Source organism: Microplitis demolitor, chromosome 4 (genome assembly GCF_026212275.2).
Source record: "Microplitis demolitor isolate Queensland-Clemson2020A chromosome 4, iyMicDemo2.1a, whole genome shotgun sequence".
In the NCBI taxonomy this organism is placed as follows: Eukaryota; Metazoa; Arthropoda; class Insecta; order Hymenoptera; family Braconidae; genus Microplitis; species Microplitis demolitor.
The window spans coordinates 15,552,985-15,579,118 of NC_068548.1; the positions used below are offsets into that span (position 1 = coordinate 15,552,985).

Below are 26,134 nucleotides of genomic sequence, written 5' to 3' on the forward strand. Positions count from 1 at the left end.
ACAAAACCGTTCATTCCTTTTCTTCTGTCGTTGAATCAGCCAGTCGCGTGGTAACACTCTTCTCCTTCTACTTGGCTTTCACCTACGTGAGCTGGTGATTGTCAATTCAATATTGTATTTTATATTACCAGTTAATAAATTTTATTAAAAAATTATTTGTGTTATAAATAATTATGGTCAAGTATTAGTTACCTGTTAACTCAATTATTATTTTTTTTAACAATATTATGTTTTAATGATACTAGCAAAATATAGTTGTAATTATGCGCGAAAATTATGAAAAGTGAAGAGGAAAATGTAAAATTAAGTGAAAAAATGAAGATTTTTTTTTATGAAAAAGTACGAAGCTGAAGAAGTTTTTAAAATAAATTTCACTGGAGCAGCAAAAGGTAAGCGATTCCTAATACTTATGATACAATAATTCATATACTTATCATAATAATATCTCAACTTTTACTTTACTGCAACACACTCAAACCACATCTATATAAATTAAATTGATTTAAAAAAATATGTTGTAATAATATGAACTAAATAAAGTTTTCTTTGTTCACAAACTTCAAATGTAAAAAATTTTAAGTACGATAATGTGGTAATTAGAAAAAGAAATGGACAATGTATAAAGTTTATCGAGTAGAGAGTTTTATTGAAAACTTTATTATTTTTCTTTGTAATGCGGATTTCTTGAATAGAGTAAACTGTAATTTTTTTATACTGATATTTTGCGCCAAAAATTTGAGTTCCGATTGAACCAATGATATTTCTTATAAACAGAACAATTTCTTTCGAAAAATAAATGCTGTGTACGTCACTTTCAAGTAGTTTAAATTTTTTCAGTGCTCCCACTTTTTTAAAATATTCGATGACTTTCAACTGTCATATTCGTGTTGAAATTTTATTATTTAAAAAAAATCGGTCTGTCAGTTGACCCTGGGGACCAGTCCCAAAACTTCCCGCCGTTTTCGAGCTCCTTGAGCTCAAAAAATTGTTAAGAATACATTTTCGAGTTCTTCGAGCTTGAAAATACTTTTGTTTTTGAAAAAAAAAACGTTTTTTACTATTTTTCTCTAACGATATCTCTCAAACAAATGAACCGATTGAGACGGTTAAGGTGGCTATAGACGCGTTTTATTGAATACTATAACTAATCAGATTTTAAAATTGATTTATGCAGTCGTTTTTGAGAAATTTCGAAAATACTAAAAAAATTTTTTTTTTAATTCTTTCGACAACGGTTTTTTTTGAACGAATGAACTGATTTTGATGGTTGAGGTGGCATTCGACGCGGCTTATTAAGCTTCAGAGCCCATTTGATTTTGAAATCAATCCATCGAGCACATTACAAGTTATCCAAAAAAAACATTTTTGAAAAAAGTTTATTTTTGGATTATCTCTGAATGAGCCCTACCAATCAAGCTCAATTTTTTCCAGCTTTTAGATATTGACAAGTCGCGTCGAACGACATCTTGACGATCAAAATCGGTTCATCCGTTCAGAAGTTATAGATATTTACGTTCATACGTACGTACATACATACATGCATACACTCGGACATCATCGTGAAATTAGTCAGGATAGTTTCCTAGGACCTCAAAACGTCAAGATCTCTTAGAAATTCGATTTTCGAAAATCGGACCGAAACCAATAATATCCCGAATTTTTGAAAATTTGCAACTTTCTTAGCGGGAAGTTAAAATTCTAAGCATTAATTTAAAAAAGAACAAAGTAGTTAAAATTTCGCCCAGATATAGATTAAAAAATAATTACTTTCGGTTGTTATCAATTAGGAGTTAAACGAAATTTGATAAATAAATTTTAGCTTACATAATTTGACATTTCGAATCATATTGACATATTGATTTTACTGATATTTGCTTATGAAATTTCGTTTAATTCTTAATTGATAATAGCTGTACTGTCAAAAATTTTTAGAGGGAATGCGGATTAAACCGGCAGTGAATGCGGAGCAGGTGATTATTTATTTATTTAATCCCCTCGGAGTGACATTTACTCCGAAGGGGAGTTTAATTTAATATTAAAACTCCGATTTAGAATGAAGTTCACTCCGAAAAGGTGTTTATTTCAATATTAAAACGATGAATCTGAGTAAATGCGGATTGAAATAGAATCCATTTTCACCTCCAATTTTTTACAGTGTAGGAGTAATTTTTTTTAAATCTTTATTTCCGTGAAATATTACCTACGTTGTCATTTTTTAAATTAATGCGTTAATTTTTTTTTTAATTACTTAATCAAATTTTAATAAGATGACAGTTCAAGGTCATTGAAAATTTTTAAAAAGTAGGGAATATTTTGTGAGAATGCGCTTAAACATGCAAAAAACAAACGTTTTTTGTAATTTGAGTTCTACGATATCACAATCGTATTAGGTAATTTTGAAGAATTAGAGCAGATCAGAAATGCGAATAGGTGGAAATGTGAGCTGCAAGCAGCCTATAAAGTCAGTAGCTAAACTTTTTTTATAAAAGATTTTTAACTCTTTAGAATAAAAATATTTATTAGGAGATATTTTGGAAAATTAAACTGATTATTCTAATTTCACAAAGAAAATATAAAAAATCATATTGAGGGAACTTTACTTAAAAATATGGGAAAAATTATTAATAAACTAGTCGTTACCCGCCCGCTTTGCTAGGCGTAAATTAAACCCGTATGAAAAAACAAAATGTGGTTAGAATGTATAAAATCATATGTTTGCAACCAAAAAATATATGAAATATTATAATGTATATTATAAAAAAATCATATAGAGATTTTGGCCGATTTAATATAACATTATATACAGTAGTAAATATATGTATTCCATATATGGAACTTATATATTTTTTATATTAAGCCATATAAACATTTACATTTACCTTATAATATATTGTAGTGATATATTTCCTTTTATATTCAAAAAATATAAAATTTTTACATGAAATGAAATATATGGTAGCATATAATTTATATTATATATGCCACCATATATTTTCTTTGTTATATTTTAGCATATATCATCTCCGGTGTATGTATATGGGTATATCATATATTCGCTTCAGATTAACTAATTTTGAGAAAGTTATCTGCAATTTAAAGAGTATATTAAAATTTAGATCTAATTTAATTGGAGTTGGTCATACGAATAAGAAACTTTTTTTTTCCATACTCAATATAAATATATGTTTTTATATATGCTCAGAATATATTTTTCGTATATGATAGAAACATATATTTTTATGTATGATAAAAATATAGTTTCTGTAAATGACAAAAATATATATTTTCAAATACGATGAAAATATATTTTTTGTATATGATTGACATATATATTTGATATATGCTAGACATAAACGGACTCGTATATGATGAATATTATATTTTTTAATATAAAAAAAATATATCAGGAAATATAGTTAAATTGGCCACATATATTTGCTGATATTTATCATATATTTTGACCATATATATTATTTTCATTCGGGAAGTTAAGTGATGATTTTTTTTTATGATTAAAATTATTTCTATAACTATGGTTCTGACCTGCAACTTCCTCAGCAGTCGTATTGATATAATTGTAATAAGCTATAAAGAACTAATGACACAAAGCAATCAGAAATAATAACACCAGAATCATAACGACGGGACGAAAAAAATTCACTCATTTTTATTTATTTTTTTTTGAATAAAAAATACTCGCGTTTTTTTCATCAGATCTCGGATAAAAGAGAAAGTTCTTAATATTTTGATTGAAATATAATTATTTTATTTTATTTTTATTTTAAACATAGATTTATTGAAGTTATTCAGTTAAAGAGTGTATAAAGAATTGATATCGTACGTTTAAAACCCATTTGAGTATGTAAGTACAAGACACAGCTAATTATCATACTTAATTTAAATTCTGTAACACATATATTTGAAAAACGGGAGTAAATTAACGTTTGACGCTCCCGCAAATTCCTTAAGAAGTCGATTTTATTAAATCCGTTTTATGAGAGACTTCTATATGATATAGTAAACGTTCATGTCGAATTTAAACTCTCTAATACATAAATTAAAAAAAAAACAGAATATATTAACGTTTAACGTCCCACTGCATATCCCCTTAAATCGCTTTGAATGTTTCCTAATATCAAAACTGACTTTAAAAGTATTAAAATTTTATGATTCCGAATGACTTCACTTTATAATTGTCGAAGTGATTTATAAGTATTTGAATTTTGAAATTCCGAATCTTTTTACATACTTTTAAATATCGTATAAAGATTTAATTTGATTCGAAAAAGTTTGAAATTTTTGAATCGCTTTTTTTAATCAGGGATAACAAACGTTCACACTGAATTTTAAGTCCATATGCCTTACAGTTCCAGAGATACTAAATTAAATAGATTTACATTCTTACTTAGTTACAAATAAGTCAGATTAGAGACTCTTATTTTGACTGTTTAATAAAATGTAATATACGATTCAATTGACAGAAACAATTAATAAATAAAACAAAATTTAATCTATAAAAAAAAAATTGACACGTGCTATATAAAAAACAATTGACGCTAATGGAATAAAAACAATTGATGACTGTAATTTATCTGTTTTTATATTATACTTTGAAAAAAAAAATAAATATACCCGAATTCTGATTTATACTTGATTTAAAAAGTAGCCTATATTTCAAGTGACAGTATCGTGTATATGTATAAAAAATTTGATCTCAATCAGATAAGTGGTTTAATAGTTATAAAAGTACGAGCAGACCGAGAAACACACAGAAGAAAATTCCAAAAAGGATACATATAGCATGAGTGGGTCATAAAAATGATATTTGACGTAATTTGAAATAAAAACACTATGTACATCCAGAGCATATGGATTTATATATTAGTATATATACTCGGGAAAAAATCATCAGACCTGATCAGACATGAACAGGCATGAGTCTTCAGGCCTGATCAGACATGAAAATGGCCATGCCTGATCAGGCATGTTCAGGTCTGATCAGGTATGTTCATGTCTGTTCATGCCCAACCGGGAAAAAAAGTTATATATAAAAAATGGCCCTATATAATTATATATAATTATGTATGACTATATTACATTATATATAATTATTGCTATAAAAATAAAAAAAAAGTAAATAATTCGGGCGTGTGCAGGATTTGAACCGTAGACCTTGCGCTTGAAAGTTTATCACGCTACCCACTGACTTAAGAGATTTAGTTGAAAAGTAAGTTTCGTATGAACTTTAAGTAATAAAAATCTTATTTGTGATAGATTCTTGGTCAACAAAATTTTATATCTATGAGCAGACATGGACAGCCATGAACATACATGAACAGCCATGAACAGCCATGAACAGACATGAACAGGTATGATCAGGCCTGAGTGTATTTAACGCTTCAGACATGAACAGGCATGGGCAGGTATGATCCGGCCTGATCATGTCTGATTTCAGACCTGATCATACATGAACACGCATGATCAGGTCTAATTTCAGGCCTGATCATACATGAACAGGCATGATCAGGTCTGATCATTTTTTCCCGGGTAGATTAAAATTGTGATGTGAAAGTTATATTGAAAATTTATAATTTTTGCTATATGTAGAATTACATTACCACTTATATTTCGAGATTTTTACTATGGGAGAACTTAAAAATTATAAGCTGAATCAGTGAATTTCAGAAATTAAAAAAATGCCCATTATGAGCAAAAAATTTTTAGCTTCAATTTTAAAAAAAGCTTACCTTTTAATTAATTAATTACTTATTAAATAAAATATTGGTTAATGTTTTTATTAAACAAACATACGAATTGTCAGTAGAAAAACAAGTGAATGAATTGGCTGTTATGACCCCATAGTTTTGACCAGTACAACCCCAACTAAGTTTTGAGAAAATAAACTGAATTTAAAAAAAGAGTATTGATAATCATACTTATATAAAAATTAAAATGGATTAAGAAATTTCTACAGATTATATACACATCAATTATAAACTCTTTTCTTCTTGTAAAAGATATAACAAATCTTATGATAATGTCCTTGATTTTTGATCAAATGTCGATCAAATTTATATTTATTAATTATTATTAATAAGTAATTCATTTTTAGCGTTACGGCTCATTAATTACTTTGAATTGAATGAGAGTATATAAAATTAAATTCATAGTCTATTGTATGATAGACTTTTCAAAATTTGGGTGACCGGGGCGACCCCATGCTCTCCTATCTACTTTCAGAGAATTACAGTCTGAATAGTAACTTTTGCTTGCTGTGTAATACTCAATACTATTTCATTCATTTCGTTTAATGAGTATTGTATGAGTATAATCATTTCATTTTGTAGAGTATTTTATGCGTACGGTAAGTTAGTTTTTGAGTTTCTACAAAATGAAAATCGCTAAAATCGTATTTTGAAATATAAGAGGAATAATTTTAAAGTTAGACAAAATCTAAAATAAAGTCCTTATAGTAGTCTATTTCAATGCTAAATTAGAGCCCACATTTTGAACCCATCCCAGTGTCTTACATTTTCGTTTTTACCACTTTGGGATTCAAGGTAGAATCTCATCTATGCAGATGCATATCCTACATAAAACACAAATGGCCTGCTTAAAAAAAAAAAAAAAAAAAAAAAAAAACAGAAAAACAGTAGATCCTGTGGACCAGCCCAAAAACTTCTCACTTAAATAATTCAGAAACTGTGCCGTGAATGCATTTCCACGCTCGAAAAAATTATGATTTGTTTTAATACACGAAAATGCAAAAAACTGAAAATAATAAAAAAAATGAAGATAATTGTTGCTTTTTGAATGTTTCGTTATCTAACGCGACAAAAATTTTAGAACCAATGAGTTTAAAAATTCAAATGTTCTATAGATTTTCAAGGCCCGTTTTTCTGTGTAGTGATTGGCTTCTTGTTAGCATTAATAGTATATTGCTGCGCGGTATGGGATGAAACTAGATGGTTTTCAGGCGAGGTTAAAGTTGACTGCCCGAACTGAAGGCGAAGGCTGACATCATCGACGTTTAAAATCGTGTTTTATCCCTTGCAATACGGAGGCTATTTCTTCACTTTTTCAGATAAACATACGTTATGGCAATGCCCCTACTTCCTCCCCAGACGACACTTTTAGTCGAAAAATATAATCGAGTGACGATTAAGGGTGAATGTTAACCGGAGGTATGATTGAAAATCCTCATTGCGCGTGGTATCTGACCATTGTCACCACAAGTACGTACCTCTGTGGGTCACACATCCCGGACCTCTCAGAAAATAAAGAGAATCTAGCCGAAGAGGGCTTGGAGAGGCCCTCCGTGGCAGCAGTTCCCTGTACTGGTCCACAGGTTGTTTCAAGTTAAAATGGCGAGACGCAGCTTCTCAAAATTCCAAAAAGGGTCTCCTCTATTTATAATCATTTGAATTTCAGACATGTCATTGTCACAAACTTGCCCTCATGAATCACTGAATGATTATCTAATTTTAGAGCTTTTTTAGGCACCATGATTTGTAAAACAATCAAGGTGGGGTGTAGACCACTCTTTGGCAGGGTCGCAGAGGCACTCAGCTTTTAGGCTGTATTAGTTGAGGTACTAATAGCGAAAGCCACGGAAAGGGCGGTACTTGCAGGACTGGCGCCCATTAATGTGTGCTTGACCTTTTTCGCCCTATGACAAATATTAGAGAAAATTACGAATGCCTTCAGTCAGTGGGCAGAAACGTTATTTGTTTCTTTCCAAGGGACGAAACACGAATGTTTCTACCCGTAGACTGAAGTCTGTTGCAATTTACGTATTCATTAATATGTATTCGTGGCATTGGACTGAAATTAGTTTGTTTTGACTGGCTGTAGAAAAACTGAAATTGAAAATTTCGATGCTTCCAAACAATATTTTTTATACATCAAGACAATAGAAAAATTTTAAAAGTACATACAAAACATCGAAAGTTAAAATTAAGGGCTGAAGTTTGAAGGAAATAATTTTTTCATCTTGTATAAAAAAATTTTACTTGATGAGTTAAAAAAAATACCACCGGAAATTAGTCAACCAGGATTTAAAGTCGTCGAGATTTTTCATTTTCATACAGGAAAATTTATCAAGTATGGCTTTGTTCTCTCAGATACAAGGTAAAGGGGGGAGAGAGTGAAAGATTTTTAACTGGTTCTTTGGTTCTTGAAAGTGAAAGGCACAGAATAAAACAGATAACATATAATAACAAGGACGACCGCTGAAACTTCATGGTTCGCAAGTAAGGCCTCTCAAGGCTTGTCACAATACCTTATTTTTTTTTGCAGCTTTACTATACGATACCTTATTTATTTTATATTTGAACCACTCTCCAATTCGTTTGCAGTTTCATTTGACTAATATTCTGTATACAAGCGATTATAATTTGTTTTTAATATCAGTTCGAAAAGATTATTATGAATTAATTTCTTTTTTCATAAACATATCAAAGTCATGATTCATATTCCAATAATTTAATACCGGTTGCGCTGAATAAATTGTCAATAACTATTTCTGGCTGTTCTTGATATGTTTTGCACAAAAGGCACGAGAAATTCGAAAAGTAAATTTCTTTAAATATGATTTTATGTTTAAAAGACTCATTCTGCCCAACATTATGATTTCGCTCTTTTGATGAATCGATCATATTGACATTGAAAACTTCATTCTTGGTGACTAAAAAAAGTAGTTATAGTGAAAGGAAACTTAATCACTTTTTTTTTTGTGAGGTTTATTTTGATCTTTTCTCTTCTTATCTGGGTTTCAGTTTAAACAAAGTTTTAGTACGGTTTATTTCGAGTTTGGACACTTACTTTACACTGAATGGTTTTTAAACTGAGGAATATTTGAAGCATTCCCCATTTAAAAATATTAATTGAAAAGAATTAAAAATGATGAAACTCGAATTCTTTTCAATAATTCAAATTCTTTTATTTGTATGTATAGATATACAGTTCGCATGGAGTGACCGCTTCTCGATTCTTTTCAATCGGTATTTTTATCCAGGGTTCCTTAGCGGGTGGGGTCAACGCGCTTATAATGGGTTTCATTTAGATTTGGTTTAAGTTAAGTTTAAGTAGCATCTACTTCAATTTCTAAAACCTGTTATTAATTAAAAATAGAGATTTAAGATTAAAAGTTGAATTCAATTGATTTTTTTTTAATGTATTAACCATTCGAAGGTCGCACAATAGATGTGGCGTCCCTTTTTCTAAGTTTCAATTATTTTCTCCCCGTATGAAAATAACATATATTGTCAAAATATATGATAAATATCAGAAAATATATGTGGCCAATTTAACTATATTTTCTGATATATTTTTTTTTATATTAAAAAATAAAATATTCATCATATACGAGCCCGTATATGTTTAGCATATATAAAAATATATATGTCAATCATATACCAAAAATATATTTTCATCATATATAAAAATATATATTCTTGTCATATACAAAAACTATATTTTGATCATACATAAAAATATATATTTCTATCATATATGAAAAATATATTCTGATCATATATAAAAACATATATTTATATTGTGTATGGAAAAAAAAGCTTCTTGTTTGTATGACAAACTCCAATTAAATTAGATCTAAATTTTAATATACTCTTCAAATTACAGATAAAATTTTCAAAATTAGTTAATTTGAATCTAATATATAATATAACCGAGATTAGATCCCTGATTTCCCGCGTGTGAGTCCTTTCCTAAGTTTGAAAGTCCAATGTCTCCTTTGAACAAAGCTTTCTGAATTCGTAATACATATTTGTATATGCTATCCCTACAAAATTTTAATTTTATCGATCTGCTTTGGAAAAATTACAAGCCGTTTAGTAATTTTTAGTTGCTGTACAATACTTAATACTACGCTTACTATGCAACTTAAGTAGTTCGAAAAAATCACGCAACTCTTAAAGGGTCAAACTTTTCAGAGTAATGTTTTGGTTATATTTAAATATCGTTTCCTAATTCATATTGAATAGGTTTTTTAATTTTTTAAGAATCTAATTACTGTATATTTATTTTATTGGGTTTCAAAATTGGTTAGATTTATATCATTGCCTTTAATACATATGCCATATAATAACAACAACAATAATAATAATAATAATAATAATAATAATAATAATAATAATAATAATAATAATAATAATGATAATAATCAATTAAAATACAAATAAAAATTTAATTTTATTTGATTTCATTCAAATATAGTAAAATTTACTAAACTCGATGGTAAAATGTACTACAATGGATCGTAAATTTCACTAAACATGTAGGTAGGTTTACTAATGCAGTTTATATTGGTTGACATACTCAAACAGTAAAAATTACAAAATGTAAATAAAAGTTTAATTCTCGAGAAAGTACACGGAGAAAAAAGTAGAGTAAAAATTACAATACTATAGTCAAATTTTCTAGCTAGTAATAATTAGATGATAAGATATTAAAAATTACTATGCGTAATGTATTTTTTGCTAAGACGATTATATTTTTTACTATTTGTATAGTAAATTTCACTCTAAGTACTATTAATAAATACAAATTTAAAAAAGTTAATTTTCTAATACAACATAGGATTTGTTGCTATACAAAATATTAAAAATTACTATACGCAATGTTTTTTTTTGCTAACGCGATTATATTTTTTTATTATCTGTGTAGTAAATTCTACTATGCATAGATAAAATTAAAAGTTGTTGGGGATAGCATATACAAATATGTATTACAAGTTCTGAAACTTTTGTCCAAGGAGACATTGGGCCGTCAGAAATAGGAAAGAACTCGAGTGCAGGAGATCAGGGTTCGAATCTCGGTTGAAACAAGTCATTTTTTAAAAAACAAAAATCGACACCAACACCAATACAGATGACATAAATAACAATAATAATCAAAATGATAGCTATAATAATAAAAAGTTAAAAGCTAATAAGAATTTAATTCAATTTTTTTCCATTCTAATATAGTAAAATTCACTAAATGGGATAGTAAAATTTATTAAACAGGGATAGTAAAATTTACTAAATATAACTACAAATTAATATGCAGTGTAGGAGATTTTCCATAGCTAGTATATGAAACATTACTAAACGACTTGTAAAATACGCTTATCTATTTATGAATTTTTCATATAAATCTTAAGCGTTTCAAGAATACTAGCCAAATTTAATAACTATTCTCATATTTTTTAGTAAAATTAATGAATTAATTAAATTTTCTTAAATTTCTTTTCGGTGTAAAGCACCGCTAATTTACCGTATTTCTATTGTAAATATACTGTATGAATACAGTTCTTTTGATCGGCTCATTAAAAAAATAACCAATACCATGAAATGCCACTTTTTCGACCTGTTGTATAGATTAGCTATTAAATTAATAGGAAAATGCTATTTCGATGTTTTGACCATTTTCATAAATGCTTTTATTTTAAGATGTCAGAATTTATCAGTCTCTTATCGTCGGTTCATCAATCAATTAATTAAGTTTTACGATTTTTTAGACCAACAATTACCAAAATGCCAATTTCCAAAAATCATCAACAGAACCCTATGATGGGTGTAAATGATCCAAATGATTTCTCCGATGATGACACAACTCCTTTGGCACATGAGTATGGAGAGAGGTAAATTATTGACAATAAATTGTATTCAAAAATGTCATAAAAATTCATAAACATTTTTTTTTACAGTCAGCGGACAATTGTTGAAACGAAAGCATGGGATGTATTTAGAGATCCTCCACCGAAAATTGACTCAGGTTCAATGGCAAATCAAAAGTGTCTTGATGCGACTGTTCAAATAATAAAAGTGATCGTTTATCTTCTAGTTTTTATAATAGTTCTGGTTAGTGGAGTTGTTTCTAAAGGAACTATTCTTTTCATGACTTCACAACTCAAACCAGATCGTGTGATAGTCTATTGTAACAAAGAATTAGGACGTGATAAGCAATTTGTTGTCACATTACCAGATGAACAAAGGATAGCATGGACTTGGTGTATAATTTTTGCCTACGCTGTTCCTGAATTCGGAACTTTTTTCCGAAGTTGTCGAATGTGTATATTCAAATCATGGAAAAAACCGCTATCTTCTCATTTTCTGTTAGTGTTTTTTATGGAAACATTCCGTGTTGTGGGGCTTGCGCTAATGTTCTTTGCGGTTTTACCAGAGATAGATGCAATAAAAGCTGCAATGATTACTAATTGTGTTTGCTTTATACCTGGATTACTTGGGTTATTATCAAGGAGTGGTAGCAAAGATGAATCCAGAAGATTTGTACTTATTCTTGTTGATCTCACAGCTTTAGCTGCTCAAGCAAGTGGCTTCATTGTTTGGCCATTACTTGATAGTTCCAAACGTAGTCTCTGGCTAATTCCACCAACATTAATACTTGTGTCCTGTGGTTGGTGGGAAAATTATGTATCGATGCAAAGTTCGATTGGTATGTATAAGAAATAGTGTAACAAGGGATGAAATAAGACAATTTTGGACTAGGGTGGTTGGCTGACATCACTCGCAGTCTGAATTCATGTTTCATTCTGAGTCACACACTATATTTTTCATGATTACCTGCATCGGAACTTCAAGGTTCAGTGTCAGCAGCCAGTCCTCCCAAAAAGTAAGTCACCGTCAATTTCAATACCCACTGTTAGAAAACGAGTCAGATCTCGCGTTGTTACTACGCATTATCATTACAAACCGAAAATTTTCGACGGATACCGGGAGTGACTTACTCTCTGGAAGGACTAACTGATATTTTAGTTGGGAACGTTCACGGACCAACTGTCAGGTAACCATTTTATCCAGGGATATTTTTTCGAAGGATATTTTGTCGCGGATATTAACGCAGGTATTCGAAACCTGAAGTTTCGATGCTGGTATCATGGAAATTATTATTATTATTATTTAATCATTATAAGGAATAATAATAATTTTTATTCAGGTTTTATTCGCACCTTGGGTCGAGTCAAAAAAGAATTACGATTGACACGATATTTTACATACCTATTTATCTCGGTTTGGAAAATAATAGCGTTTTTTATTAGTTCATTGGTTATTTTTCACTTGAAAGGTGAAAATGTCGGGCACTTTTTTTCAATGTTTGGATCTGCATTTAGAGAGCACAAAATTACTGTCACTGGTGTACGTCAATCAGTCGTAGGAACTGTACCTGATCTTTCAGAAATACTACCTACAGGAGATACTGAAACTATTTCCGCCGACTTAAACTCTATCGTTTATGTCTTATTAATTCAAATAGTTGGATCGTACTTTACATATATCGTTGGTAGGTTTCTCAAAAAAAAAAATAAATAAATAAATAAATGCCTATACTGATAGAAGGATTTCTTAGTATTTAAGAAGTTATTTCTTAAATATTATTTTTTCATATAAAATGCGCAGTTTGAGATTTGGTAACAACGCGTTCAATTTAATACGGCGGCGCGACACTCACCATGCGACCTAACTCGGCTGGAAAATGCACGCGACCGACGAAGGGTTAAGAAATAATTTCTTACTAAGAAATCTTTTTTAAATGCTAAGAAATCCTTCTATTAGTGCATATTTTTAATAAGAGTTATAATTAAATAATGTTTACAGGTAAATTTGGTTGCAAAATCTTAATACAACCATTCAGTTACGCATTTCCCGTGAGTCTGACTATTCCCGTTCTTATTTCACTTCTAATCACTGCATGCGGGTTACGCAATGGTGATCCCTGTTTTTTCCATGGTACAATTCCAGATTACCTTTTCTATGAATCACCACCGCCTTATTTTCTCAATGATTTTATATCTAAACAATATGCCTGGGTATGGCTTCTCTGGTTACTTTCACAAACTTGGATTACTCTTCACATATGGACTCCAAAATGCGAAAGACTGGCAGCAACGGAAAAACTATTCGTTGTGCCTATGTACGATTCTTTATTGATTGATCAATCGCTTGGTTTAAACCGAAAGAGAGATGATCAGCCAGAAGTTAAAGTAGAAGATTTAGCTGAAATTGAGCGAGAAAAAGGTGACGGCGATTATGAGACGATTTATGAACAAACTGATGGTTCAACAACTCCTCCGTCTGCAGTGAAGAGCAGCGACCACGTTACTAGAATTTATGCATGTGCAACTATGTGGCATGAAAACAAAGAGGAGATGATAGAATTTTTGAAAAGTATTCTTCGCTTAGATGAAGATCAATGCGCTCGTCGTGTTGCCCAAAAATATTTAAAAGTGGTTGACCCAGATTATTATGAATTTGAAACTCATATCTTTTTTGATGATGCTTTTGAACTTGCAGATCATGATGAAAATGAAACTCAAGTAAATCGCTTTGTCAAACTCTTGGTAGGAACGTTGGATGAAGCTGCTTCCGATGTACATCAGACTCGAATGCATGTAAGAGCACCCAAAAAATACCCAACCCCATATGGTGGTAGACTTGTTTGGACATTACCAGGAAAAACGAAAATGATAGCACATCTAAAAGATAAAAATAAAATTCGTCATAGAAAACGTTGGAGCCAAGTTATGTACATGTATTATTTACTTGGTCACCGTCTCATGGAGCTGCCTATTAGCGTTGATCGTAAAGAAATGATTGCAGAAAATACGTATCTTTTAACTCTTGATGGGGATATCGATTTTCAACCAGCTGCTGTTAAACTTTTAGTCGATTTAATGAAGAAAAATAAAAATCTTGGTGCTGCTTGCGGTCGAATTCATCCTGTAGGGTCTGGTCCCATGGTTTGGTATCAAATGTTTGAATATGCTATCGGTCATTGGTTACAAAAAGCTACTGAACATATGATAGGTTGCGTTCTTTGTAGTCCCGGATGTTTTTCACTTTTTCGAGGAAAAGCACTTATGGATGACAATGTTATGAAAAAATATACAACAAAATCTGAAGATGCAAGACATTATGTGCAATATGATCAAGGCGAAGATCGGTGGCTTTGTACTCTTTTACTTCAAAGGGGATATCGAGTAGAATATTCGGCTGCTAGCGATGCGTACACTCACGCTCCTGAAGGTTTCAATGAATTTTTCAATCAACGTCGTCGTTGGGTCCCATCAACTATCGCCAATATTATGGATTTACTTATGGATGCAAAACGAACAATCAAAATTAACGATAATATTTCACTACCATACATTTCCTATCAAATTTTACTCATGGGTATGATCAATGATTGTGTATTACAATATTTTTATTACAATCACTAAAACCATTCATTATTTAGGTGGTACTATTCTTGGGCCTGGAACGATATTCCTTATGTTGGTGGGAGCATTTGTAGCAGCTTTTAAAATTGATAATTGGACGAGCTTCTATTACAACATAATACCGATCCTCCTTTTTATGCTGATTTGTTTCACATGTAAAGCTGAAATTCAAGTAAGTTCTAGTTAAACTATAAACTATTAACTTTTTTATGGTGTATTGGATAATACAGTCCACTTCCCGTCGTATGCCTGCCCGTAATAAGCCTTCCCCTCAGTCGGCAGTTACTGAGTCCAAACAGCTTCCTCCACTTACCTACTCTAAGGAGTTTCGTACTAAACAGCCCGTTATAAGAAAAATTTCCCCTACAGCTCCGAGACCAGGCTTATGATGGACAGTCAACTATATATTTCATTATTAATTATCTTCAAATATTATTATTATTTTTTTTAATTTTTCAGCTTTTGTGTGCGCAAATATTATCTACTGCATATGCGATGATAATGATGGCTGTAATTGTTGGTACAGCACTCCAACTTGGAGAAGATGGAATAGGTTCGCCTTCTGCAATATTCTTAATATCGCTAACAAATTCGTTTCTTATAGCCGCTTGTCTTCATCCTCAAGAATTTTGGTGCATAGTACCTGGTATCATTTACTTATTATCGATCCCTTCTATGTATTTACTTCTGATTTTATATTCTATTATCAATCTAAACGTCGTTTCCTGGGGAACAAGAGAAGTTCAAGTTAAAAAAACAAAGAAGGTATGTAAAGTTGATCTAAAATTTTTTCTTGTAAAAATATCATTGAAACTGGGCGGAAAATATGTTTCAATTACTTGGGAAAATTAAATCAATTCTTGTTATATATTTAAAAATTATTCAGGAGCTAGAACAAGAGAAAAAAGAAGCTGAAGAAGCTAAACGAAAAGCAAAACAAAATTCATTACTCGGATTTCTGCAAAATGGTGCCGGTTCCAATGATGATGATCAAGGTTCAATAGAAATCTCTTTTGCTGGTCTATTCAAATGTTTGCTTTGCACTCATGGAAAACCTTCAGATGAAAAACAACAACTAATTGCGATTGCTGACTCTTTAGATCACTTGGGCAAACGTTTAGAAATTATTGAGAGGTATACTGAACACCTATTGATTAAGAAAAAGAGTTTAAAATTCAAATAACAATTAAATACTTTTAAGTTCTGAAAGTATGATTAAAAAGGATTTAAATAAGTTGATAAATTTTATTTTAAATACTTTTTCACTATAACTGCACTGAAATTTCAAATTCCTGTCCTGTTTAAAGGAAACAAATTCGTTATTTTCTTTTTTACTATTCATGCACTGAAAGTTTAAATCCCTTAATGATGATGATAATGATAATTCAATGGTAGTGTGTAAAGTTTTTTCAAAAATCGGACCGAAACCAATAAATTCCCCCTAAGAAAATTGAAAATTTTCAAAAATTAGGGAAGTTATTATCCTTAAAAATTATTATATATATTTTATGAAATTTTTTAGAGCTGTAGACCCTCAAGGTCATATATTGGCTCGAAGACGAGCATCTTCAACTAGTTCTAGAGCCCCAGAACATCTTGGACCAATAGAAGAAGAATCTCGTAAAGATCAAATGGATTCAGTCAGTGATACTGAAACAGAGGCTAGTCAACCCCATGATGTAAATCGAGATGTCAATTTTAATTCTCAGCCTTATTGGCTTCATGACGAAGGTTTGAAAAAAGGAGAAGTCGAAGTTTTATCTATGCAGGAAGAACAATTTTGGAAAGATTTATTAGAAAAGTATCTTTATCCTATTGATGAAGATAAAGCTGAAAAGGTAAAGTATAAAATATCTAATATCATTATTTTATTCTTTATTATTTATAAATTTTGAAATCTATAAGCCATTTTTTGATGGTTTTCAATGGGATCATTTAAATTTTACACGGAGAGAAATGAGATTCACAAAGACATGAAAGAAGAACAAAAAATAAAGAAAATTTTATTATGATAGTCTACCAATCTTGAAGCAGGCCATGATATAAATAATTTATTTGTAATTCAAAAATAATAAAAAAAGTGTATTTCAATGCCGTTTAAGGAACCCTGCCTAAGCCGTATGAAAATAACATATATGGTCAAATATATGTAAAAATATATGATAAATATCAGAAAATATATGTGGCCAATTTAACTATATTTTTTTTTAAATTAAAAAATATAATATTCATCATATATAAAATATATATGTCAATCATATACAAAAAATATTACTAAAACGAAACTAATACGAAAACTATATTTTTATCATACATAAAAATATATATTTCTATCATATATGAAAAATATATTCTGATCATATATAAAAACATATATTTATACTGTGTATGGGAAAAAAAAGTTTCTTATTCGTATGACCAACTCCAATTAAATTAGATCTAAATCTTAATATACTCTTTAAATTGCAGATAAAATTCTCAAAATTAATTAATTTGATGCGAAAATGAGTTGTACCCATATACATACACATTAGGGTGCTTCGTTTCTGGCAAAAGTATTTTTTTTGTTCCTCATCAAGCAAAATATTATTTTTTATGCTAAAACAAAAATTCCTGCCAAGTTTAAGCTCTTCATTCCAATCCTAAGTACTTTCCATTTGATTTCAAAGATTTCCCATTTAAAATACACGTAAATTAAATTACTTTTTTTTTTAACTTTCTAATACTCAGCTGCGTTTTATGATATCGACGCGGTTTTGGTCGCAAATTGTAGGGCATTTGGTGTTATTCAAAAGTGCCCATAGTAACTTAGCTGCAATTCTAGCTGTTTCACTGATGTCCGCTGCGGAAGTCATTTTTCGTATCAAATTGACCTTTATTGGCTTGCAGAACGTAAACCAATGAATGCACACAAAAAATGTAAATAGGAATATTATAGGAAATTTTATTCCCATTAAAAAATGCCCTATGACTCAAGTCGTTAAAGTCCATAGTTTCCGAGTTATAGGAGTTTTAATAATTTAAAAAATAAATGGCAATTGCTATTTTAGTTTTTAAATTATTAAAACTCCTATAACTAAAAAGCAACAAAAAAAATACTTTTGCCGGAAACAAAGCACCCTAATATACATACACCGAATAAAATATATGCTAAAATATAACAAAGAAAATGTATGGTGCCATATATAATATAAATTATATGCTACTACATACTTCATTTCATATAAAAAATTTATATTTTTTGAATATAAACGGAAATATATCAATACAATATATTATAAGGTAAATATAAATGTATGTATAGCTTAATATAAAAAACATAAAAGTTACATATATGGAATACATATATTTGCTACTGTGTATAATTTTATATTAAATCGGCCAAAATCGCTGCATGATTTTTTATAATATACAATAAGGTGCCCGCGGATAATAAGGCCTGTCGGGTAATAAGGCTTAAGTGACAGAAATGATATTTAAAGTAACCGCTTCCGCTAAAGGCTACTTTAATAGAAGGGATTTACATAGAGATGTTACGACAAATTTATAGTCCTAATATTACGTTGCCTGTCTTCTATATTTCATCATCATATGCTGTCGTAGCGCAAAAGAAATTATAAAAAACAATTTAGTCTTCTGACTCTTAAAAAGAATACTGATAATTTCAAGTGTTGTTGAGCAAAACAATCTAGTCTTCTGATTCTTAAAAAGTATTGTTGCTAAATTTAAGTCATGATTTATCTCTAATATCAATTTTATTAAGTATAGTTAAACTATTTCAGTTTGTTTAACCCGTAGGCCTTATTACCCTACCATAGTAAAATAAGGCCAATTCGTATGGTTTTTGTAAAAGTATAATTTTTTGTTTGTTTATGGTAAAAATTACCGTTACTTGATTACATTTTATGGGTAATGTATTGAAATAAAGATTAATGATACATTTCGATAATTAAATGCAACATTTTCGTTTCTATTCAAAATCTCCCTTAGCTAGGCCTTATTACCCGCCGGTACCTTATACTATATCATAAATTTTTTTGTTGCAAACATATCGCGTTACAGATGCCATAAGGGCGTATACCTGCAAAATATACCGCTGAAAAGCCATAAGAGCGTATCAAAAATTTTTTTTTTTTCGGAAATTGACGTAATTATGCTCTATAAGTATAATAGAGACGAAAAATTTTTTTTTCAAAAATCAAATTTTTTTATACGCCCTTATGGCTCCCGGTACCCGCGCCAGGAGCCATAAGGGTGTATAAAAAAAATTTTACTTCTAGAACCAATGTGATTTTGATCTGAAAGTTTGTGGCTGACAAAAAATATTCGAATTTAGAAGAAAATTTTTTGTTACTTAAAAAAAATTTTAATTTTGAAAAAAAATTTTTTTTTTCTAACTATAAAAAAAAAATGAAAATTTGAAAAGAATTTCTTTTTTTTAGTATCATACTTTTAAAACATAATCACGTCGATTCCTGTAAAATAAATTTTTTTGTCTCTTCTATACTTATTGGATCGAATTACGTTAATTCTCGAAAAAAAAATTTTTATACGCCCTTATGGCATCTGTAACGCGATATATGATTTTATATATTTTAACCATGTATTGTTTTTTCATACGGGCTCTGTACTATATTTTCTCTAGAAAGATTATAGGAATTATAAAAATTTACACGAAAAATTACTATGCTAGCATTATAACTTATATTAATTTATTATTATCTGATATGCTATCACAAAAGTTTGTTCAAGTACTTTATTTTTAGAAATATTCTTTGGGCCGTTTTCCTCCGTGTATAAGAAATTCGAAATGATTCTATTTATTTTTTTTGTTACTAATAATTAATGCTGAATTCAGGCAAGAATAGCAAAAGATTTGAAAGATCTACGAGACCAGAGTGTATTTGCATTCTTTATGTTGAATGCACTTTTTGTGCTCATCGTTTTTTTACTACAACTAAACAAAGATTTGCTCCATGTCAAGTGGCCATTTGGTATCAAGACTAATATCACATATGACGAAAGCTCACAAGAGGTAAACACCGCTCCGCTTCTGTCACGTACTTCACTTAAAATGAGTTTTTTTCTTACGATTAACAAAAATTTTCATTAGGATCTATCCGTTTTGTATCTCCAATGAGTGTTAAGTACGATGACTTTAGCGGGGCTTTTCTATTATTTAATTAATTCGTAGTTTTTGTTTCTTTTGTCTGGAATCAAACAGGCACGGATCGCCGCGGATTTAATTGAACTGCGAAACAAGAGTGTATTTGCATTTTTAATGTTCAATGCATTATTTGTATTGATCGTATTTTTACTACAATTAAACAAAGATCAGCTACACGTTGTGTGGCCGTTGGGGGTCAAGACAAACATCACCTTCGTAGAGGAAACGTCGGAGGTACCGGCAACCCGGTCTCTTATACACAATTTAATGTTTATTATAATTGGGTTAACTGCATTCTTCTTTTTACACAGACGGGTCTTAAAAAAAAAAAAAAAAAAAAAAAAAAACTAATGTTAGGAATCACCAATTTGCACAGTTTTTGAGTGTAATAGCAATTAAAAACTATTAACTTTCTTTTATGTACAACACATATTCCTGTTAAAATGTCTTACAATTTTTCCTAATAAAAAATACTAAAACACAAAGTTCACATTGATTTATATATAATAGAAACTGAACGAAATTAATAAAATGTATAATGGAACAATAATTTCACTTTAATTAGAATAAAAATCTAATCCCATCAATGGCTGCAGTACGAAACTGCTTACTTATAACTTGGGTCAGGCACAAACAGTGATAGAATCTCACGGAGGGGTTACTTTAATATACCCATATAACAATCTTGTTCAAGGCTTGAGCAAGCCTGGTCTCAATGATAGACGATAGTGTCTTTTCCTACCTATGTCTTTGCTGCAGATACTTATGGCTAGAATTCAATAGCAAGTCTAGGGCAAGCCTTACACCAGAAATTCGTGCCAGATTATAACTCGATTCTGGAGGAAGACTACAGTTGAAAATAGCTGTGCCTGGCTTGCTCAAGATCTGCGCAAAACTCAAAATTAACTTTGAGCCTTGAGCAGATCTTGAGCAAGCCATGCGTAAGTATCTACCGTAAGTTACTGGTGCAAAAAATGCGCCAGAAACTTTTCAACTGCAACCTATCTAAGATATCTTCAATTTTCTTTGTACAATGTAGGGTTGCAAATAGCGCATTAAATTTATAATTACATTAGTGCTTCAATTACAATTTTTTTTTATATTTCATAATCCAAAAACAACAGATTAGAAATGATTTTTTTATTTTTAATTCAATATTTTTGAATTCAAAATAATTTTTTAATTTTTAATCCTACATTTTTTAATTAAAAATTACATTTAAAATTTTTAATTCGTAAAGTAGCGTTAAAATGGAATAACTTAGTTTTCGAATCTACGTTTTAAAAGAAAACATTAAATGATCAATTTCAATTCGGAAAACCAGATTCAAAAATTTCTTTCTAATCTCAAATTCCATATTTAATAATTGAAAAGTAAATCAAAAATTTTAATTAGCCATAGCTAAAGGGGATTCAAAAATTACATTCCGTTTTTTAACTTTCTATTTTCGTATCAAAAATTAAATAAAAAGTTTTAAATTCCGAACAACGGATTAGTGTTCTTTTAATTTAAAATTCTCTGTTTACACTGAAAATTATTAAAAAAATTTAATTCTTACATGTCTCAACTATGAATGATCTTTCTATTCCAAATTCTATTATATCTGACGATCAAGAGTAAGTTTGAAAATATTTAAACTTGGTCAAGTAAAACAGTATTCTTTCCTGTTATGTGCCGTCAAATTTTTTGTCTTGATTACTTATCTGATTGCGTACCGTATCTAAATAAGAAAGTAATTTCCAATTTTTGATCCCACGTGTTTGAATTAACAAGTAATTTTTTAATTTTTAATCCCATGTTTCTGAACTAGAATTAATTTTTGAAATTTTAAACCCACGTGTCAATTTAAAAACTAACTTTTCAATTTTTTATTTTACTTGGCTGATTAAAAATTAGTTTTCCGATTTTTAATCCCACGTGTGTACTTTTGAATTAATTGTTCAATTTTGAATCTCTCATGCCGGACTAAATATCAATTTTAAAATTTTGAATCCCACGTCTCTGGATTAAAATTAATTTCTTAATATTTAATCTTATGTTTCTGAATTAGAATTAATTTTTCGATTTTTCAATTCAAGTGGTTGAATTAAAAATTAATGTCGTAATTTTAATCGATATAATTTCAATTACGGATTAAAAATTTAATTTTTAATTGTAAATATTCTCAATAAAGAATTCGCAACCCTAAATTGCACCGTATCCAAGATATCTTCAATTTTCTTGTGTACAATGCTTTGAATAAGTCATACACAAGTCTCGATGACGGTTTCTTGCTACACGATCTTGCGCAAAATCCATACTTAGAAAAAGGCACTAGTGACCAGAAGTTTTGCTTAAGGTACTGGCACGAAAATCTTGCTCAAGCATGTGTTACTTGGGTAATGATGTGATAAATAATGATAACATACGAGGTGCTACGGTATAATTAAGAAATAAAGCACATAATAGAATTTTCACAAATTGAATAACATCGTGATGAATGCCTTTATAAATGTATATAAAGTTATATTTTTGGATCAAGTGGATGTTTATAATTTGGGTGTATTTATAAACATATGAGTAAAATTAATTTTTGAAAATAATTAACACATAATTTATTATTTCAGGTACATATCACGAAGGAATATTTACAACTTGAACCAATTGGTTTAGTTTTTGTTTTCTTCTTTGCTCTCATTCTGGTTATTCAATTTGGTGCGATGTTGTTCCATCGATTCGGAACACTTGCTCATATTTTAGCCAGCACTTCACTGAGTTGGTACTGTTGTAAAAAGGTAATGTGGCGGGAGAAATAGTATATTTTACACCTCGGGCAGGAAAGTAAGAAATGTCTCAGATCTCATGTAATTGTTGGCCGAGGCGAAGCCGAGGTCAACAAACATGTGATCTGAGGCTTTCTTATTTACTGCCCAAGGTGTCAATACTATTTTTCTCCTCGACGGAAGCGGAAAGCGTCAACTTCGTTTCACACAGCGGGAAAAAAGTTGACGCTTTTCGCCCGGAGGGGAGAAAAATAATTTTTAGTGATGTTATTGTAAGTTATTACTTGTATTTTACAGACAAAAGATCTCTCAGAAGAAGCCTTGCTGTCTAAACATGCGGTGGAAATCGTCAGAGATCTACAAAGGCTTGATGGAATGGAAGGAGATTATGATGAAGGAAGTGGAAATGGCCCTGGTCGAAGAAAAACTATAAGAAACCTCGAAAAAAGTAGAAGAAAACCACAAGCTATAAATACGTTGGACGTTGCATTTCGGCAACGATTTTTCAGTATGGTCGAAGAAAATGGTAATTAATGAAATTATAAAACATTACTGTAAATCATGAAATGTCAAAGATTTTTATCTATGTTTAAATGTAAATGATATCCACAGTGTAACATTTGTGTAGTGGCATGACTAAAGATTTTAAGCTTCAGTTATCTGAAAGGGTTAAACTAAAGGGATACAAGTGACAAAAAAAATTTTTTTTTTCTAGAAAGCAGAATTTTTTGAGCTCATAATCGCTTTTAGCTGAAAAGTTTTTTTTTGTCACTTATATCTCTTCAGTTCTAATACCTCCAACGACTTTTCTATGGCTCTACGATTATTTTTCGTTAAATTACAGCCTGTTGAAAATCACTTGGAAATAATCTTTTTCGTATTTACTTCAGTATTCCGGGAAAAAATGATTTTGTTTGATCATATATAATTATATATAATCACTTATGTACAATCATATCCAAAAAATTGGCCAGATTCGATCGTATCTAATTATATATACTAGACTGGGCCAAAAAAATCGACTACTTTTTTCTTTTTTCAATACTGTAAAAATAATATTCCTGATGACCAAAAATAATTATTGTGCAAGTTTGAGCCCTTAATATTGATATTAAGAGATGTATCGTAACGACTATTTGTTTTTTGACAGAAATTTCATTTTTTACCCAAAACTCGTAAATCATCTATCTGAAAAATTCGAGCAATGTATATTCTTAAAGGAAATTGAATTCCCTACAAAAAATTTCTCTTAGTAAATTGACGTAAAACGAGCCGTTTCCTGGTAATCATGCCTTAAACATTGATTTTTTTTCAAATTCTTTGTTTCCATTATGAATTTTTGTAACTACTAGAAATATTAAAATTTATTTCAGTCAGGATACATATTCTTGAAGGAACTTTAATGCTCTACAAAAAAGGTTTCTTAACATTTTTTGCTAAATTCACTCTTTCAAAAGTTATTCAGGTTATTAAAGTCGTTTTGACTCCTTCAATCTTGAATAACTTTTGGAGGAGTGAATTTAGCAAAAAATGTTAAGAGACCTTTTTTTGTAGAGCATTAAATTTTCATCAAAAATATGTATCTTGATTGAAAACAATTTTAATATTTCTAGTAGTTACAAAAATTCAAAATAGAAATAAAGAATTTAAAAACTAAATCAATATTTAAAGCACGGTTACAAGGAAACGGCTCGTTTTACGTCAATTTACTAAGAGAGATTTTTTGTAGGGAATTAAATTTCCTTTAAGAATATGGGGCATTCCGCGCCAAACAGACCACTTTTGACCCCGACCCCTTTCGATTTGGCTGAAATTTTTTTTTCTTTTCTATCCCATTAAAATCATTTTTCAGGAAATTTTTAAATTTTTTTACCCAACCCAAAAAAAGATATGAATTCTTCAAAAATAAGGCTTTTTTTTTTAAATAGCTATTTATTTAAATAGCTCAAAAAAGCCAAAAATTTCATAGAGTTTATCATCTTAAAATTTTCTTGTATTTTTTTCTGAAAAGTACATTCAAAAATAATTATTTTGAAAAAAAAAACACCCCAATTGGCCAATTCTTGAAAAAGTTATAGGTATTTAAAAAAATAAAAGCCTCATTTTTGAAAAATTCATACCTTTTTTCGGGTTAGGTAAAAAAATTTTTAAATTTCCTGAGAAATGATTTTAATGGGATAGAAAAGAAAAAAAAAATTTCAGCCAAATCGAAAAGGGTCGGGGTCAAAAGTGGTCGATTTGGCGTGGAATGCCCCATATACATTGTTCAAATTTTTCAGATAGATGATTTACGAGTTTTAAGTAAAAATGAAATTTCTGACAAAAAACGAATAGTCGTAACGATATACCTCTTAATATCAATATTAAGGGCTCAAAGTTGCACAATAATTATTTTTGGTCATCAGAAATAATATTTTCACAGTGTCGAGAAAAAAAAAAGTTGTCGATTTTTTTTTGGCCCAGCCTACAATATACGATTAGACAAAATCATTTATTCCTGGGATTTTATAAATATATTATTATATAATTTGACTTATTTTATTTTTCTTAGGATTGCCTCGCAATATGTCAACTCGTCGATCAACAAAAGCATTCAAGGCGTTCGAGGGACGACGTAACAGCATTATGGCTCTTAGGAGAAAATCTCAAATGCAAACTTTAGGAGCAAATAATATTTATGGCGGTGTTGGGAACCCGCTAGGAATACAACCTCGACCTACTCGCAGTAGCCAAATTTCAGTAAAAGAAGTTTTTGGTGATACTGGTCATGTAAATATCGCTTTCGATGTCGGAAATAGTCCACGAAATAGTCTAAAACTTCAACCTATGGGAGAAAATGCATGGCGAGAAAGCAATTCAAAAATTTAAAAAAACCGTGTAACATTTAATTTAGATATTTATAGATAATTTTAAAAAATAAGACTTGAAAATAAATTTGCCTTAATAATATTTTTTATAACTGAA

The 26,134-nt window shown here is 29.9% G+C and overlaps 1 protein-coding gene across 2 annotated transcripts; it reads left to right on the plus strand.

Annotated features, from left to right (window-relative positions):
- The first annotated feature begins 298 nt into the window (after nt 1-298).
- LOC103577672 (chitin synthase chs-2) lies at nt 299-26,134 on the plus strand. Of its 2 annotated transcripts, none has more exons than XM_008558424.2 (13): nt 299-389; nt 11,522-11,644; nt 11,711-12,459; nt 12,961-13,305; nt 13,620-15,194; nt 15,259-15,413; nt 15,701-16,006; nt 16,128-16,375; nt 16,764-17,079; nt 20,100-20,276; nt 23,015-23,182; nt 23,468-23,696; nt 25,722-26,134. In XM_008558424.2, exons 2-13 carry the CDS (start codon nt 11,538-11,540, stop codon nt 26,036-26,038), a joined length of 4,692 nt encoding a protein of 1,563 aa, XP_008556646.1. In that variant the 5' UTR covers nt 299-389; nt 11,522-11,537; the 3' UTR covers nt 26,039-26,134. The 2 variants fall into 2 exon arrangements, with proteins under 2 accessions (XP_008556646.1, XP_008556647.1); XM_008558425.2 differs by lacking the exon at nt 20,100-20,276 and adding an exon at nt 20,466-20,642.

Bases quoted from the DNA above. Each gene is read 5' to 3' on its own strand.
- LOC103577672 (XM_008558424.2), top strand. From the start codon at position 11,538: ATGCCAATTTCCAAAAATCATCAACAGAACCCTATGATGGGTGTAAAT. The intron at 15,195-15,258 runs GTATGATCAATG...TTCATTATTTAG, and splicing joins CTATCAAATTTTACTCATGG to GTGGTACTATTCTTGGGCCT. The intron at 15,414-15,700 runs GTAAGTTCTAGT...TTAATTTTTCAG, and splicing joins CATGTAAAGCTGAAATTCAA to CTTTTGTGTGCGCAAATATT.